Source organism: Antedon bifida, chromosome 1 (assembly GCF_963402885.1).
Source record: "Antedon bifida chromosome 1, ecAntBifi1.1, whole genome shotgun sequence".
Taxonomy (NCBI): domain Eukaryota; kingdom Metazoa; phylum Echinodermata; class Crinoidea; order Comatulida; family Antedonidae; genus Antedon; species Antedon bifida.
In genome coordinates this window covers 13,256,034-13,273,495 of record NC_136226.1, presented here as the reverse complement: position 1 = coordinate 13,273,495, position 17,462 = coordinate 13,256,034, and the positions used below count along the sequence as shown (strand labels likewise).

The following is a 17,462-nucleotide window of genomic DNA, read 5'->3' as shown; positions in this document are numbered from 1 at the left end:
GTCGTTTTTTCTTTCTAGTTTAAAAAAACGTCTTATTTTTTTTTTTACCAATAACTTATAAATTCGTTTGAAGGTCGTCACGATTTTTAACACAGGTAATCGTAGAGCTTTTATGACGTCTACACCGCTATTGTTAAAACGCGGCCTTGCATCTATTTGATATTATAATAATGCAGGATTCATCTCGTCATTGGCTTAGCACTCCACGCACACACGCACGGAACCGGACGAACAAACAACGAAGACTCTTCACTTGGTGGTAGCTTTAGTAGTCGCGCACCTACTCTCACGGTAGATTGTATGCTTAACCTAAAACACACGTGTTAAAACAGTGCTGAATTTAATATAATATCAGAAATATAGGACGAAGTTTTTAACCAAAGTTTCTCGATGCATTCACGCGGACATTAATTGGAAGTTTTTTTTAAGTTTTAGCACTGTCAAAGATTGAGACTGGTAGAATTTTTTTCAGATAAAATACTCATATAATCCATTAAGGTGGCTGAATTCGAGCCGTACACCAAGCGACGCAAGACGGTCACAATGGAGCCCACTGCCCCTGTACCATCAAACGGAGTTGGCATCGTCGCTATTGAAGAAGAGGTAGGGTAAATTTATTTTTATTTTAGACAATAATCTAAGACATATAGATTACTTGTTGAATGTTGTAGTTACATTAACATATGCCATTCAGAATGAGACGGTATTCAAGCGGAATTAACATAAGCACTCATGGGAATTGGGGTTAATTTCTGAACCAACGACCGCCACACGATTCTAATAAATCCTCTGCCAACTTGAGCCTTACAATACTGGTAACAGTAGGCTGAATTGAGTTAACTAATATTATATCCTGTTGTTTTAACGGAAGCTCTGAAGTAGGTGTATTGTTTTTGTTTCAAGCAATACATTCCATATGATACAAATTACTCTGTAACACTCCATATGTCTAGAGTAGCATTTGAAGTCAATTTTGAACTGTTTATTGAGACATTAACTTTATAACGTAAATAAAAAGTTTCATCCAATCACACACTATTATAATGCTGTCAAATTCTTGATAATTTCTAGTGTTATATCAAACTTTTGGAAGAATGTTTAAAATATAACTAGATATATTATAACAACATAAAGTGGTTGGTAAAGGATTTTATAACCTAAAGTAGCGTTATATCTTCGTTGCTCAAAATATGCAAAATCAAAGATATAATTATGTGTTCCTCAAATCATTAAAAAACTATAGAATAATAATTTATTTAAGTTTGGCTCAATCAAGTACAGTATGACCATGGAAGAATGACCAATGGCACACCTGAGGTTTAGGATTATACATAATGTATTATTGATGGGCCTTACAATACACGGACATCATTGAGAATCCAATTTGCTTAATGGAACACTAGGAGGGATTACATAATCATGCCTTCTGTGCTGTCTAATTGCAACTTCTAATCAATAAGGCTTGTATACGTACAAGAAGGTCTGCCTTAAAACCTGAATGCAAAGATGAATTAAATTGTGCTGAGCGCCACACTTGAGTAAGAATGAAGGCACTTATAACATGTATTCTATTAGTGCAATTAAAATCATAAATAAGTACTGTACCATACAGTTACTGTTTATGGGCTACGGTACTTATTTTCATTATTATCATTAAGAACATGTACAGTAACGTTACATAACAATAATATGTACTGTAAGTGACAGATCTGTCAATTTGAAATAGGTGCAGAGATTTTTTAAATTGCATCTACTCTACCTAATATAGACATACAGCATACAGTAACACTGATGCATACAGTATATAGGCCATACCATTTCCTTGCCCCATATTAATCGAGTGAATTTACAGTTAATAGTAACCATTTATTAGTACAGTTATCTACTACTTTATGACTAAGCCAGTTACTTATTTTCTTGCTAATAGTTCTTGCATTCCTCATTGATACAAATGCATTAAGATCTATGTAAGCTAATATTGCTCCATGGTACTCTATACGTGAAATCTTACACCTTATGTTAAACTGAGCAAATACTGTAGTTTGATCAAGTATAAGATAAGGCCATCCCTGTAAACGACATATATTAAACTATAGTATCCCATCATTCTAATGCTAAAACAACACATTAGCCAATACGTAAATTTTATATGGTGATTTAATATTTATTGTACATGCTTGTATTTTATATCCTACAGTGTACAGTTACCATAGCTACAAAGCTACTGTGTAGATTGTATTCTTGACCACATTAGATGTGGTTAAAGAAAACATGGGACTGCTACTATTCATTTCTGTATGTAGTATTGTAATATAGGTAATCATTACATAGTTCATTTAACAAGCATTAGAATAGATAACCAAAAGGTAAAGTAACCAAAACAAATGTAATATATTAAAATGTAAATTGTTCTCTATAACAATTAGCATTGTATAGAGCATGAAACTCAGTACTTACTTCAAGACTATGCTAAATGAAGCAGGACATTTAGACACAAGTGCAAAGAACATTTTCAGAAAGTTGTTGCAATATCAGTTGCAAATTTAATTAATTATTTGCCTTAAATAATACCACATCTCCTGAGACAGTGTCTGAAATACCCCCAGGCCAGTGGTTTATGCATAAACTGAGAGATAGTAGCAACTTGATATGATTCTTAATAGTTAGATCAATCAACAGGCCATCTCTGTTTACATATTTTTGTATATTTATTATAGTAAAATTTGATTGACCATAACATTGTGATCAATACATTATACATCTATAAAATTTATTTAACTTAGTTATTATTCACAGATCCGCACATCAATTGGAATATTACTACAAGTAGAATATGACAAGTACATTTATGAACTATTACTGGTATAACCTGCCTACTGTATATAAACAAGTAATTTTCATAAAGTACTCTGTATAATTATTCATACTCTAGTCTGTTCAGTATATCAAGTTATTCCTGAATACTTTGCAGCTTACTGTATATAATCGTATCATTCCATTTTTATGGACAGTTTTCATTGTTATGGGTTTCTATAATTTCTGTGGATTTTATTATACGAGAGCATCTAATTATAGTGTGCAGAACGTTGTGTTTAATTAGTTTAACGTGTACAGTGTGCATCGACGTCTGTGCGTTTATAAAGCCACTCGTGTCAGTTCGTGTCGAATTGATTAGAGTAATTATCAAAACGAACCAATATTACCTGCAGCAGTGTGTGTATGCAAATTGTTATGTTGCAACCTGTTGGTTGATTAGTGTGTAGACAATTGAAGAAAGTATATATGTATATAAATTTCATGGGCTCATCATATCACACTTCTATAATTAATAAACTATAATACTGTACATTTTTTTAAATGAAAAAGTGTTTTAACTTTGAATAAAGTAAATTTAAATTGGCAGAATGAGCAGTAATTCCTCTGTGTTATAATTATAAAATATCCATCAACGTTGTTTAAAACAAGACTGTATGTTGTCTCTTTCCAGTCTGATCAGAGATAGCATATCTTCCTTGAAATTATGCAGTTATACACTGATATATATCACTAATTCAAAATATCTATCATTGAATACAAAATTTTGCTGCCCATTAACAACAATACTCAGCCAGTTAGACATGATTTACACCATAAATTCTGACTAAATTCAAATTGTATGCAGAAGAATTATCGTAAATGTACTTACAACTTCTCTGCTGAACATTAGTAAATTGATATTAACGTGACAGTAGGTGCGAATGGAATAGACAATTGCCTGTTGGTTGTGACTAAAGCATTAATAGCCTGATTTGGTCAAGTTCATTTGTGGCCTGATTCATGTTAGACACATGTGAACATGGACAGCAGATACTCAAGGGAGATTCCAAGATCGACGTCATCCAAATTAAGAATATGGTCAGGCTAAAATGTATACTAACAATTTTAGCTGCTGGTAAATGAACAATAATAATAATATAGTATCATGTTAATTGTATTGTGAAAAGACTGTACCTTTTCAAAATATATTATTAATAATACTGTTGGTGTACTGCATATATTACATATACTGTATTATAACTTACAGTAGCTACTGTAAGTTGATTGTGCTTATTAGTGCTTAGGTATTTTTAGCCTAGCTCATGTCATTTAAGTTTGAACCTATTTTCATTATTTGATACTTGAATACAGTAGTACTGTACATCATATTTTTTAAGTAACTGTCTACTTTGGAAAAAATTCTATGTGGATGCAATTTTAGTTTCAAATAAAAAAATATGCATTGATAATAATACTTATAATAATATATCACACAATCCTTTATTTATTATATTCATATTCATAATTCTAAAACATAATTGAAATATTCTGATAGTGATTATTTATTCGTAGCACCAGGTGCTAAACCATTGATCAATGTAAAAATAACATCTCTTAAAGAATTAGTTACATGATTAACACATCTGCTCTTTACCTATCAACCCAAGTTAAAGCTCACAGTCATGTTAGAATATACCTATTTTGGTTATGGTAACTAGGGGTAGGGTAGCCTTTATTACAACAGCATGTGATTTATTACAATTGGGTTATTGTTACAGTTCTTTTGTGGCTCATTTCTATGATTCATTCATTTAATATGTTGGTCTCTTGTTTGTTTAGCATTCACTATGTATATATATATATATAATCTGTACATAATTTAAACATAAATCATGCAAAGTTTTATTTAGTTAGTTGATGGAGTAACAAAATATTATTTTGTCGCTCTATGGTTAGTTAAATCTTAACATTGCATATTACAGTACTTATAGTACATAACAGTGAGTGAGTCAATGGTATAAGACATCTTTTTTCATAATTTTTAGCTTTTAAAATTTATTTTAACAGTTTTAATTTCTTTACTTCTGTTTAATAGAGAATAGTGAGAGTATTATTGAATAGTAAAATTCTATTCTAGCTTAGACATATTGTCTTTTATTAAAACAGAATAACAATGTTTATTTCACTAATATTAGAATATTGTCAGATATATTCAGTAAATGACGTGTGTTGGTTCAACATGTTGTCATATTGAGAAGGATTAAGCAGTAAGTTGCCTTCTTTTCCTGTTACATAATTAGTATTGAATAAAACACTGACAATAATTCATAGGGCTCAACAAGGCTACATTTTACAGTAATGTATTTCCAATAGCAGATGTACAGACTAAATGATAAATTTATTTTTCAAATAATGTCGTGTCGTATACTGTAGTAGAATTATCTGTTATTTGTCCTTGTAAAATATACAGTTAATAATGTTTTTATGAAATGTTACAATATTTAATACCTTGCCATTTCTACAATTTGTCAAGAATTTATTTAATATAGCATTGATTTATTCACAGCAACCTAAGAACTGCAGTGCTACTGTCTATAACATTTAGTTGTCTGATTAATAATTGTAAAGAATATAAAAGAGTTATAATTTCCTGAAACTAATATCAATTAAAAAAATATAGAACATTCATAATTTAATATGGTGCCAGTAAACAATAGTATTTGATTTATTGATATTTCTCCTCATACAACCACATAGTACATTCTGTAAAAACAAATAATGCCTTAGAAAAGGCTATATCTACAACAATTACATGGAAATGTACACATTGCAGTGACCGTTGTAATACGGATAAATTTTTGCATAATATTGGTACATGTCATGTGCTTTTTTATTACTACAACCTGTTGCCGAAGGGTGTTTGAATTAGTTCCTGCAGGCAATTACAGCGGCATCTACTCTCTTTATTTCTAGCAGCTTACATGCAGATGTTCCTGCTTGTAACAAAATTTCATTACCAAATTATTATTTGAATTTTAGAATATCAACAATTAATATCAATATGCAGATCCACATTGAACAAACAGCTGTGTGTGGATTGAATGCATCATCTGAAGGTATTGTTTTAATTGTGGCCATTGCAAATTCAGTTGTATTCATTTGGTAAATATAGAGTATTGCCAAACTGCGCAAACCTTGTAAATATATGCTTTTCTAACCATGGAACTAAACAATATAAATGAATAAGCTTACAAATAACTGCGATGCCATAATGTAAATATTCATTAGCAAGTTAAAATATTCAAATTTTGAATCTTAACAATTGATATAATATAATTGATTATATAATTTAATATAATGTAGCTTCATTTTATAGCATATTTAACCTGTGGAAAGTTTAATTGGGTATAATTACTCGATTTTTTGCATATGATAATTGGGGACAAACCGAGTAAATAAGCTGAGAAAAAACGAATATACAAACTGTACACTGACTTAGAATTTTAAAAAATAATGCAAATATAATATGTTTGATTGTCATTGTGACATGTAGAATATTTTCTGGTTGGTTAGTCTATTGTGTGACTATTTTGTATAATAGTGAGGGTGTGGTTTGATACCATTTATGGACAGCATGGTATTTATCTTTTATTATCTGTGAGATGCACTGATGCACTAGGTTGTAGTTTTTGCATCTGAATTTCCATGAAAACTACTATAGCAATTTGACAATAAAATTAATGTCTAATTATAACAATATTTTATGCTGGTTGTCTACAGTGTAAGAAAACCTATATAGAAGATTTATAGACATTAAGCCTACAGTCTCTTGAATAAGGTTGTCAATGCATTAAAAGTGATGTCAAAATTGAATCTGATAATAATAATACTAGTGACTTTATTTAATCTATACGAATATATTAAAAAAATTATTGGAATTTGTTTTTCATTTTTAAATCCTTGTCACCAAGCCAGTAATTTACTACCTACTGTATATATTATTAGTAGAATTTGTTTAATAATCTAACACTTGCAGTAAATTTTGTCTCACATTTTTAACACACATAAATAAAAGAAATTATTATTTACTACGTAATTACAACTACTAGTTGTTGACGTAATGTTTAGTCTTTTAAAATCCACTAAATATCCTTCCATTGTATTCAATTTATTAAGTTACTGTGTAAACCTTTACTTTTGTCTAGAAATCCCACACCATGAAATATCAACACCTACCCTAAAATTCGTATAGAATTGTGCATTAACCCACTTTTGTTATAAGATAGATTTGTGTAGGCTTGTTGGTATTTGGGTATCATTTTCATACCTTCCTTTAAGCATAGTGTATAAGTGTTTATAATTGGGTATTTTGAATAGCATGCCAGTCAACTTTAAACACATTTCAAATGTTGATATTTACAGATTTAAATGATAAAATCTGAATGTAAAGATAGATTTGTCATTATGCTCTTTAACTAAAGTTCAACTGATAATTGATATAATAGAGTTTAGCTGTATGTTTTAACCAAGTACAGTAATTTATTTATTCGTTTTTATATACTGGCTCCCATTTATATACAGGTAGTACAGTAATTCATTATGGAAATATTCTATTTAATAGGCCACATTGAGTTGGGGTGGCTTTGAAGTAAATATAGTATTAATGAATATTCCCCTCATCTCAACCTATAAAGAATTATAGAAATTTATTTGAAAAATTGACAATTTATTACAGTTTTATTGACATAAATGTATTTAGAAAGAAAGTACTGTACATTATAAAAGTGACTATAATGATTAAAGCTATGAGTTGAATGAAGAAAGGCGTAACATGTTTGTAATTAGAGAATTTTGTTTGCCAAAAAACAACAAAGTCACTGAAGTGTATGTGACTGGAATTACTATTAATGATAACTTTGCTATTGATTACTTTGAAATATTATCGTCATTACAGAACTTTATAAGAAGCATGTTTAGACACCCAATAGCATTTAGAAGCGGTCTGTGGTTTTGATTTCATTCTAGATGTTGTAGTCCTATTGTCAAAGGAAGAGGTCAAGTCTGTGAGACTCGGTACCTACTGACAAATGTATTAGCTTTTGTGTTGCTGGGTCCCACGTCTAAGTCATGCTCGGTAAAGCATGTATAATTCCACAGCTTTGCCTACCAACAAGTTTTTGTCCCACGCCATTATGAATAGATAGTCCTTAATTCTAACTTACTTGGGGTCTGTTATGTGAATAAATTACATTTCCAAAATACTAACTAGTAAATACATGCTGATTGGACAGAAATGCATTACTTTTTAATATCACTTATAGTTATTACTTTGTATATTTAGTGGAAAGTCCAGCAAATATCATTTCTAATTCTAAGCCAGTTGAATGACTTTCTTGCATTTCAGTAAACACACCCATGTTTGATGTTATATATATTTTAACATTGTGCTATCCCATCCTACACCTCTCTTTTATGTTACATAATCTAGCCTGCAGAATTACCTCGTTTGCTGCTATCCCAAGAGCCATTATTATTCACAGGTCTGATTCATAACAATAGTTGTATTCAAAATTTAAGGATGTTTATTATAAGTGACCATACAAAGTAAAAGGCTTTAAGATGCGTAATCCTGGCTTATCCAGGAATGGCATTGTAACTGTAAAGTTGTCAGTGCGAGTAATTTAAATCCAGTGCAAAAAAACTGACTACAAAGTAAACTGCTTGGGTGCTATTAGAATTCATGGCTATATTTCCCAATAGTAATAAACTTAAGTGATACATTGTCTTGGATTAGTAGAATTAACTTTAACTAATATTTGTTAATATATAATGCGACATTAAGATTAAAATTTGTTGCAGACGTTCATTTGATTAAATATGCCTATTCTACATAATTTGCAATTATAAGATATGTATACTATATACTGTGGGATTAAACATTTCAGAATGAGTTTACATATTGTTTTTAAAGTACATTTTTAATACCAACTTTACTAATGATCACCTGTATTTACTGTGGGCATATAAACCTACTTATAACATTGAGTCATCTTAATTACATTCAAAGTAGGTTACTGAGGTATTAAGACAATAAAGGTGTACCAAAGTCTTCAGAACATTAAGTAAATATAGTTACATAATACTGTAGGTATTTTTATCTATATGACCCATTTCTTAATGTAGGTTGTATTTCCTGAAGTTTGCTAATATTATGTTATGTCAGATATTTATAAAGAACTAAGTTTTTACTGTAACTAATACTGTACATATTGTATTTTTTTAAAAAATAATTTAAATATGCATTTATAAACATAGAATAAATAAGACGCTAGTTATAACTTTTTGATTCACTACAGGCTGTTTCATAAAGAGTAGGCCTAGTACCTTCTCGTGCTTCCTGATGGCTGATGTAGGCCTACTCGTGAAACTAGCCTTCTTGACTTTCTATTCTGTTCTGCATTGCACCGAGCACTTTTGCCTATGACCTGTTTCAAGTTTACAATCTACTACATTTATAAACATATCTTCAATTAAAATATTTTCATTAATATTGCAAGACACGATTTCTATTAGAATCATAACCTTTCTAATGGTTGTCATTCGACAGTGCAAACTTATTTTATGAAAAGTTAAACTGCATATTATATGAATAGTTACTCTGACCAACTGTTACACTCATCTTTTAACTACATTGAGCCTCCCATGGGTCTGATCCAGGTTTCTTAATATCACTTAATTAGAATCAATGAAAATAAATGCCTTACTTCCCCTGTATATGCTCAGTGTAGTACACTGTACTATTCAAAATAAAAATAAATAAAAAATAGTTATTGTATACAAATAACTCTTTAATTGATTGCTAAATATATTAGCAGTTCCCTGAAAAACACATTAATTTAATAAGATAAAAGAGACCGAACCACTACATTTTGCAATACCTGTAAGTCCATCATAAATTTGACATACTGTATGTTTGAACTTATGACAGGCGTATTCATATAAAGTCCAAATCAATTGGCAAACATATTTATTAATAAATTTAGAAAGATAACTGAAATTTAATGTCAGTCAAAATCTTATCAGTGATATGATTTGTAAAACAAATTTATTTCGTGACCGACTAAATTATCATGTACATGATCTTCCCCACATGGGAAATATTGACTACATTATCGCAAATCTATATTATACTCGACTAAGTGTTAAAATGACTAAATTTATTTTTTGTTATGGGAAGACTAGCCTGGGACATTATTATCACATGTGATTATATAAAGAAATACAATAAAATGCAGAAAAGTGTAAACATAAGTGGTAATAAAAGAGTATATACCATTTTTAACTATGAATTCTGTAGGTCTGCCTAAAGGGGTCAAATAGACCACTTAAGGTGTGCTTAATTGTTCAACCTGTACACACTTAACATCGCAAACTATTTACCTTTCTTATATTTATTTTATTAGCTCATAATCAATGCATGTTTACTTGACTAAAGTGTCTACTCGCTTTATTTTAGCCAAAAGCTTGGCGCATTTTCTGCTTGAACACCGACATAATGTTTTCATTTATGGCTTTTTGCTCCTGATCATTCAAGGATAAAAATCAACTGTATAGGATTGATTTCAAGTAAATGACACAATGCTAGTTGTACAGGATCAATGAACAAACAGATTTGATACACAATTTCTTTAGTTCGTGTCTTTTATGATTTTGTAGTATTCAGTTACTACTACAAATTGGCATATTTAATTAGCAATTAATATAGTCCAATTATTTAGGTCAACTTGACTAACAAGTCGTTCTGTTTCTCATTTAATGCCATTTGCTTCAATAACTATTTAGCTAAATATTACAATTAAAACAATATTAACAAAATAAAAAATTAAGATGAACAAATCATATTTGGAGAGCATACAAACATTTGGAATTTTCACAATAGTGTAAAATGAATATGTCAGAAAAAGACAAACATCTTTCAATAACCAACATGTTATTGTAGTTATACTAAATTAAATTTCTGCTTAAATCCTTTCACGTTTTTTTTTTCAGTGGCAAAATTTTAAATGCCACCTGTCAACATATACACGTTACACTTTATCAGATTTTTATATTTTATTTATTATAAGGGATTAAGGAAAAGTGTGTTTTTAATGATGTTTTAACAAAGATTTACATCTCAAATGATTTCAAAGCCACTTTTGACACAACATACGTTGCTCCTAAGCTTTCGTTTCCTTCATAATGCACATAAAATTATGAAAGCCATGGAATTCATTAAGACGGCTCTTAGCATTTTTTACTGTATAAAACGAGTGCTTTATTACTGTATAAGATTTCTTTGAAATTGTCTTGTGTTTGCTGATGGACTTCTAAAATTGATGGGCGGCCAGTATAAGATTGTTATTGGCCCAAAGGGCAATGAAATAGACACTATGGGAACAAAAGATATTGAATGAATTGAGATTCAATTGAAGAAACCTAACAAAATTGAACCTAACTGATGATAATGTAGAAATCGGTCATAAAACACAGTTTTTTTTAAGAATAAATTTATTATCTAGTTTAACTGCAAGTGCAACAGGTTCCCCTGCGTTTGATTTCTTTTTGCAAAAGATTGTCAACGTATGTCAGCTGAAACAAACCAATAACATTAGCATTATTATATAAAATATTGGATTGGATATTATTTTTAACCACATTGATATAGTATGTATTTAAATTTATTATATGTAATGTATAAAAAACATTTATTATCATTTTAAAATAAAAATGTTATTGATAGTTTCTGGATTAAATCTTCGATACACTTGGTTGCATAAGTTTATGTAGCGCTCATTTGAATTTTTCGTAGAGCTCATTTGAATTTTTTCGTCTAATGTTGTCATATTCAGGTTTATTAATTGCGGTGTTGTAAATATGATTGATTGTTGAATATAGTATAGAAACATGAGAATTAGCCATGTATTGTACATTATGCAAGAGTTTGGCAAGATCATTAGAAAGAACAATGGACATGGATTGTTATTCTGTACAATAGGTATTAAGCCTTGTTACAAATATTTCACTTTCCTATTCAGACTTGTCTATTGAGACTTTCCTATTCAGAATTCTCTATTGAGACTTGACTATTCAGACAAATTAGCTTTTGTTATGCAAACAAGTATCTAGCTCTTGCAAGCATCAAAGACACACAAACAACAGGTATTTGGTGGAGGCAGAGTCATCGCTTTAATCATTTGATAAATATTAAATTCAAATTAGACATGGTTCTTGTTCTTGATATGATGAAGCAAAACATGCATTTACTTTGACTAAAGCTATAGATGTTTTTTTCAGCAGCAAATATGAATTATACCAGTTAAACTGTATTAGAAAATATTGTTTATATAAAATGTATAAAATTGTCATTGTGAATACAGTGCATTCTCATCCAATTTTGTTTGGCATAGACCTACAAATATTCAAGATGAATCAGGGCTATAATACATTGTTTTACTACTGATGTAGGCCTACTACTTTTGATTCCTTTTTTTGACCAATTTCACTAATCAGAAATCCAACCTCATCCGCAATTTCTGTGCCAACCACTCACACAAAAAGCAAAAAAAATTATCAAGATAACGTTACAGATATAAAGCTGTAAATTGGCCTGTGTGAATTATGACAACATTATGTCGCTATTCCCGACAGACTATTCTCCTTTTATCATGGTAACTTTAACTAGATAGTTATTCTATATCAACTATTGTTTGAACAGATGAAATATAAAGCTTAATTGTCAGAAGATGGCAGGTAGCTTAATATCGATAACATTTCTTTCTTAGGAAATACAAGCTATCGGAATAATTGTTTCATTTAATATATGAAATTTAGATAAAATCAGGTTGACAGATGAACCGTCTACATGATGACGATATATCTTCAGTAATTGTGTTGCAGCAATCCAATTTTATTGCTTCTTTTGTTATTCAAATTTCTGAAAAACACTAAAGAAATTAGATTAATATTCCTATGGCAATCTTTGAGAGTATCTAATGTAATTTTTTTCCACTATATCTTATGTTAAACATAGTTTATGAATTGCAAATTGATTCAAATTGTATTTCTTAAAAATACTTTTACTGTAATACAGATTTTAAGTACAACTACAGGCCTTTCTGTAGGCCATACTGTTTTATAGAAATTATAATAGAAGATAATGATAATAATAACAACAATGTAAAAATTATATAAATTTGATAAAAATTATAGTTATAAACTGTGAGGATTAATTTGAAATATTGTTTAAAAAAACTAAATTTACTATAAAACCTACGATTTGAATTGGAAAGCAAGCCTTAATCTCAAACATTTACAATTCTACTAATTCATAGTGTACAGTGTGTGCCTTGGCAGGAGGTGTGTGCTTTATTAAACAAATAATGGCCTAATAGTAATAATGGCTTTCACTAATAATAGTATGGTTCCAATTGTACATATGAAATAAGAAACAAGACTTTCACATTATATTTATGTAAGTTCATATTATTATCACATGCTATTAGTTAAATATTATACTTTAAAACGTAATATAATCAGCATATCAAAAAAGGTTGTTTAGTATATACTTCAGCTCTGTACTATTCTCGATGATATAGCTAAATTTTAACAATTAGATTTGCTGTACAGGCTCATTGTAGTGAAGGACTCTGATTAAAGAAACCCTTTGATTATAATTAGAGGTCACATTTCTTGTTCTCGTATGAACACCATATGCTCCTAATTAAAACATTCAAAATAATTTTAATTAGAGATCAAATTAACTGTATATTCGCTACTAAAATTAATATTTACATCAATAGAAGTTAAGAATACTACTTATTAGGTTCAACTCCCACCCACAACATATATACTTGTTGATTTTGTTTATGGAGATACTGTGAATATCTTGCTGTTGTTATTTAGCAAATAAGATGTTTGATTTATTCACAGCTTGGCTACAAAGAGCGTTATCTCTTTGTTCAGGATTTTGTATTTTTAATTGCAAAATGTAATCAATATAATTATGTTATTAACAAAAGAATATGAAAGTGCCCATTTCCAGTTAAAAGAAGCAATACAAAAAAAAAAACAATTGAAAAGGATAAACACATCAGAATATGAGTCATTCACTGAATTGGAGGAAGTTTTTTGTCTAAATTCTAGAATGATGTACATATATTAAGATGCATATTATCATATTTTGTAATGTAATTACAGTAGAGGGGTACCCAGTACCTGCAGATTCACATGTTCAATTCAGGGCCTATAGTACTGTATATACATTGGTGTAGTCCCACCTGAGTCTACAAAATCGGTTTGACAGTACATGTATATAGAGAATTCTACAGCATAGAATTCAATACTGGTAACTGATATTTTGTAGTAGAAATATACCTTCCATTTAGTACTCAGAATAGTGTATGCGACTTTATCATCTACGAAAATCATGTATAAATGTAGAACATATGTAAACTATGTCTTTCGTGTAACCGTGCAATATCATTTTACAAATTATTTTTAGCGTTTAAAACTGCAGCTGATTTTTCTCTCATGGGAGGTATATGTATCGATAATGCTCCAGATTTTTAATACGTCTACTCTTAGACATCAACCAGAGGGAATATTCAACTTCACTTATAAATTTTGAAATAAGAAAATAAAAACCTATGCATGAATGATATACAGTAGCATAATTTTACACAAATATTATATTATTGTTGTCAGTGCGGGATTTCTAGAATAAAGTATACATCAGTTCAAAGTTGTGACTATAATATACGCTATATGCTTATTTTCAATAAGCACGATCACTCTCTGAGTTTGGTATTAACATGTAACATTTTGTAGGGTGTTTTATACCTTAGGTTGTTTAATACAGGTATGTATTGATTATATTCTTTTATCATGATAGAAGAAGGGGGAACGAGAAACACAACTTTTGTTTAACATGGCTTAGAATTGTTTCCACTTGCAGATGCATTCTTCAAGGCATGATTTTTGTTATGTAAATTATGATATTAAAATATCATTTGTCGGTAGGTCAACGCATATTATTTACATATTTCCTCCTAATTAAGGTCTATTCATTTATGCGTAAGCCTTGATGCTAAATCGAATGTATCTGAAATTATGTAATATTTCAAAAGAATAACCATCTATGGACAAACAATAGGAAACCACATTTTAATGAAGCAAATTTCCACATACATTCACATTGATGTTTTTATGTAGATATTTTTTTGATTATGTAATTTTATTGGATACGTTTTTTTGGTATTACTGTAGGCATCTAAAGTAGTCAGAGGCTGGTGGATCCTTTATCATATTAGTTTTTAAAAATCTAAAATCTACCCACTTGGATTCGCCCTGTAAGATATTGGAACCTAAAATCCTTTATTGTAGAATAAATCATTTAGAAGATGACTGCTCTGTCGAATCACAGTACTGTATTAGCTATCGGCTATTTTTTTTTACAACAAGGATATTATACACCTTAGTATTCATGTGCTGTAGTTGTTACATAATGTTAAAAACATGTGATATAAAGATAGGAGATATAATTGTAACTGATGTATATTTTGACAAGTCGTTAATAGACAGTGTAGTACTAGTCGATGTATTTCAGTTAATTATTCTGTTTTCCTGCATCATGTGCTTGTTAAATGTTGAAATTAAAATGCTATGACAGTACAAAAATGTGTCATACTTTGGTTGTTTGCAATGTTCCACCTATTGAATGGAACTCCTATGTCTTATAATGTGTAGATGAGCAATCCTATATACATTAATTTGTTTAGTTTGTTGTATCAGCACCAGAATATGTATATACAATACTGACTACAGTAGGGGCTAGCTGACGCCTCCTTTCCTCTACTAGTAGTACTGTAGTAGTGGTATAATGTTGTTTATTTGATCATCTTCATCATATCAATTATTAAAGCAAAGCAACAATTTTAATTAATTTTAATTTTAATGTTGATATATGCAATAGCAATATTTCCGCAAGAACTGCATATGTTACCGGGCCCACAGAGTGTACAGTAGAATTTAAGATGCCATTGTAATCTTGTGCAATACACTATTGATAACGTATCCTTCAAGTGTGCTCAATATTGGATAATCTAACAATAATTTGCAATCAAAGAAGATCCTCTGATAATAGTACTGTACATTTTAGACTTTGGAATAATGTATCAATACTGTCAGTCCTGTCAGTTTTTAGCTGTTAGGTGTACCGTGTAATGATATTATTATATAATTCAACAATAAAACACAGCAATCGCATTCTGAAAAATTGATCTTTTGATTAGAACTTGAATTTAAAATAAAATGTTACCAAATGTCATTTATAAATGTATTTATTCAAGTGTGACATTTATAAACTATCTATTAATATTACTTATATATTCACAGTAGATTGACTTTGATTGACATTCTTGTATTTAATTCATTTTATCTAAAATCAATGTATTTTTTTGTTATTGAGAAAGTAAATGAAAACATTTCTTTTCCACAATATACCTATATTAAAGAACATTGGTTAGAGGTTAATCAGTTTAAAATTGATCAGTCTTATTATATTGCTTGATGTCACTGGCGACGAATGGGTAGGGAGGACACCAAATGAATGCCCATGGGCCTATATTTTTGACAGTAGGCTTACAATATTTATGAGTCTTTGGAAAATACAATGTATTGAGTATTTCTTTTTGATAAATTCAGTCAATAGTGTATTATAGCTTGAGGGAAAGTTGCAGTTCAAAAGGTGGTAGGAAATAATTGATTCAATAACATTATTGTAACTGTAGATTACGATCATATCTATAATTAGTAATTTTATATGGTCAGGGTCATAAAATATCAAGTTCTTTTTATTTGCTCTTTAATAATACAAATTATATATATATTCCATACAAATGGTTTTTTGAATTTTATAAACAGAGTATTTATTAAAGCTTCAAAATTAATATGTACATAATTTATATATCGATATATATTATACAGTAAATAGTAATTATTATAATTGTACTGTATTATGTAGTAGCACTAGCGTACTGTAGTAATGATATAAACAACGTGTATGTATAACACTCAATTGTAACTACTGCTCTACAATCAGTTTATTTCTAAATACTGTATAACATTATTTTATTCACAAAATGAATGATAATAAATATCTGTAATAACTAATAGTAAATTATACTTTTCTGAAATAATATTTGATTGAGCAACATGATCTCAAATTAAGAAATGTCTGAAAAATGTGTTTCTTAACTCTTAAACAAGAATTATATTTTTTCATATATCATCCAGGCTATATAAAATTATAGAAATATCCTGCTCATAAATATTCTTTGCCCTAAAATTTAAAAATACATTAATATATTATTATAATGATAAATATTTTTAAGATGGTGTACAACCTAGCTTGGGCTTATATGTACTTGTATGTTGCCACCATCAATAATACTATGAATCATATCTGATAAAATCTAAAGTTGTTATTAATCATTCTTGTCATTAATATACCAAGATACCCAGCCATCAATAATGAATAACACAAATAAATGTTGTTTTGAATATAAATGTAAATGGCAAAATAACGTAGATGTGTGCTTGGAATATATAGTCTGTCAAATTATTGT

At 29.4% G+C, this 17,462-nt stretch overlaps 1 protein-coding gene across 4 annotated transcripts in view; it reads left to right on the top strand.

Moving 5' to 3' along the window:
- Window positions 1-220: 220 nt before the first annotated feature.
- The window catches only part of LOC144842874 (uncharacterized), a 46,757-nt gene continuing 29,515 nt past the window's right edge, over window positions 221-17,462 (top strand). For all 4 annotated transcript variants that reach the window (XM_078699465.1, XM_078699473.1, XM_078699455.1 and 1 more), the window contains exon 1: window positions 221-603. In XM_078699465.1, coding sequence (XP_078555591.1) covers window positions 544-603 — 60 coding nt within the window. In that variant the 5' untranslated portion in view covers window positions 221-543. The remainder of the gene's footprint in view (window positions 604-17,462) is intronic.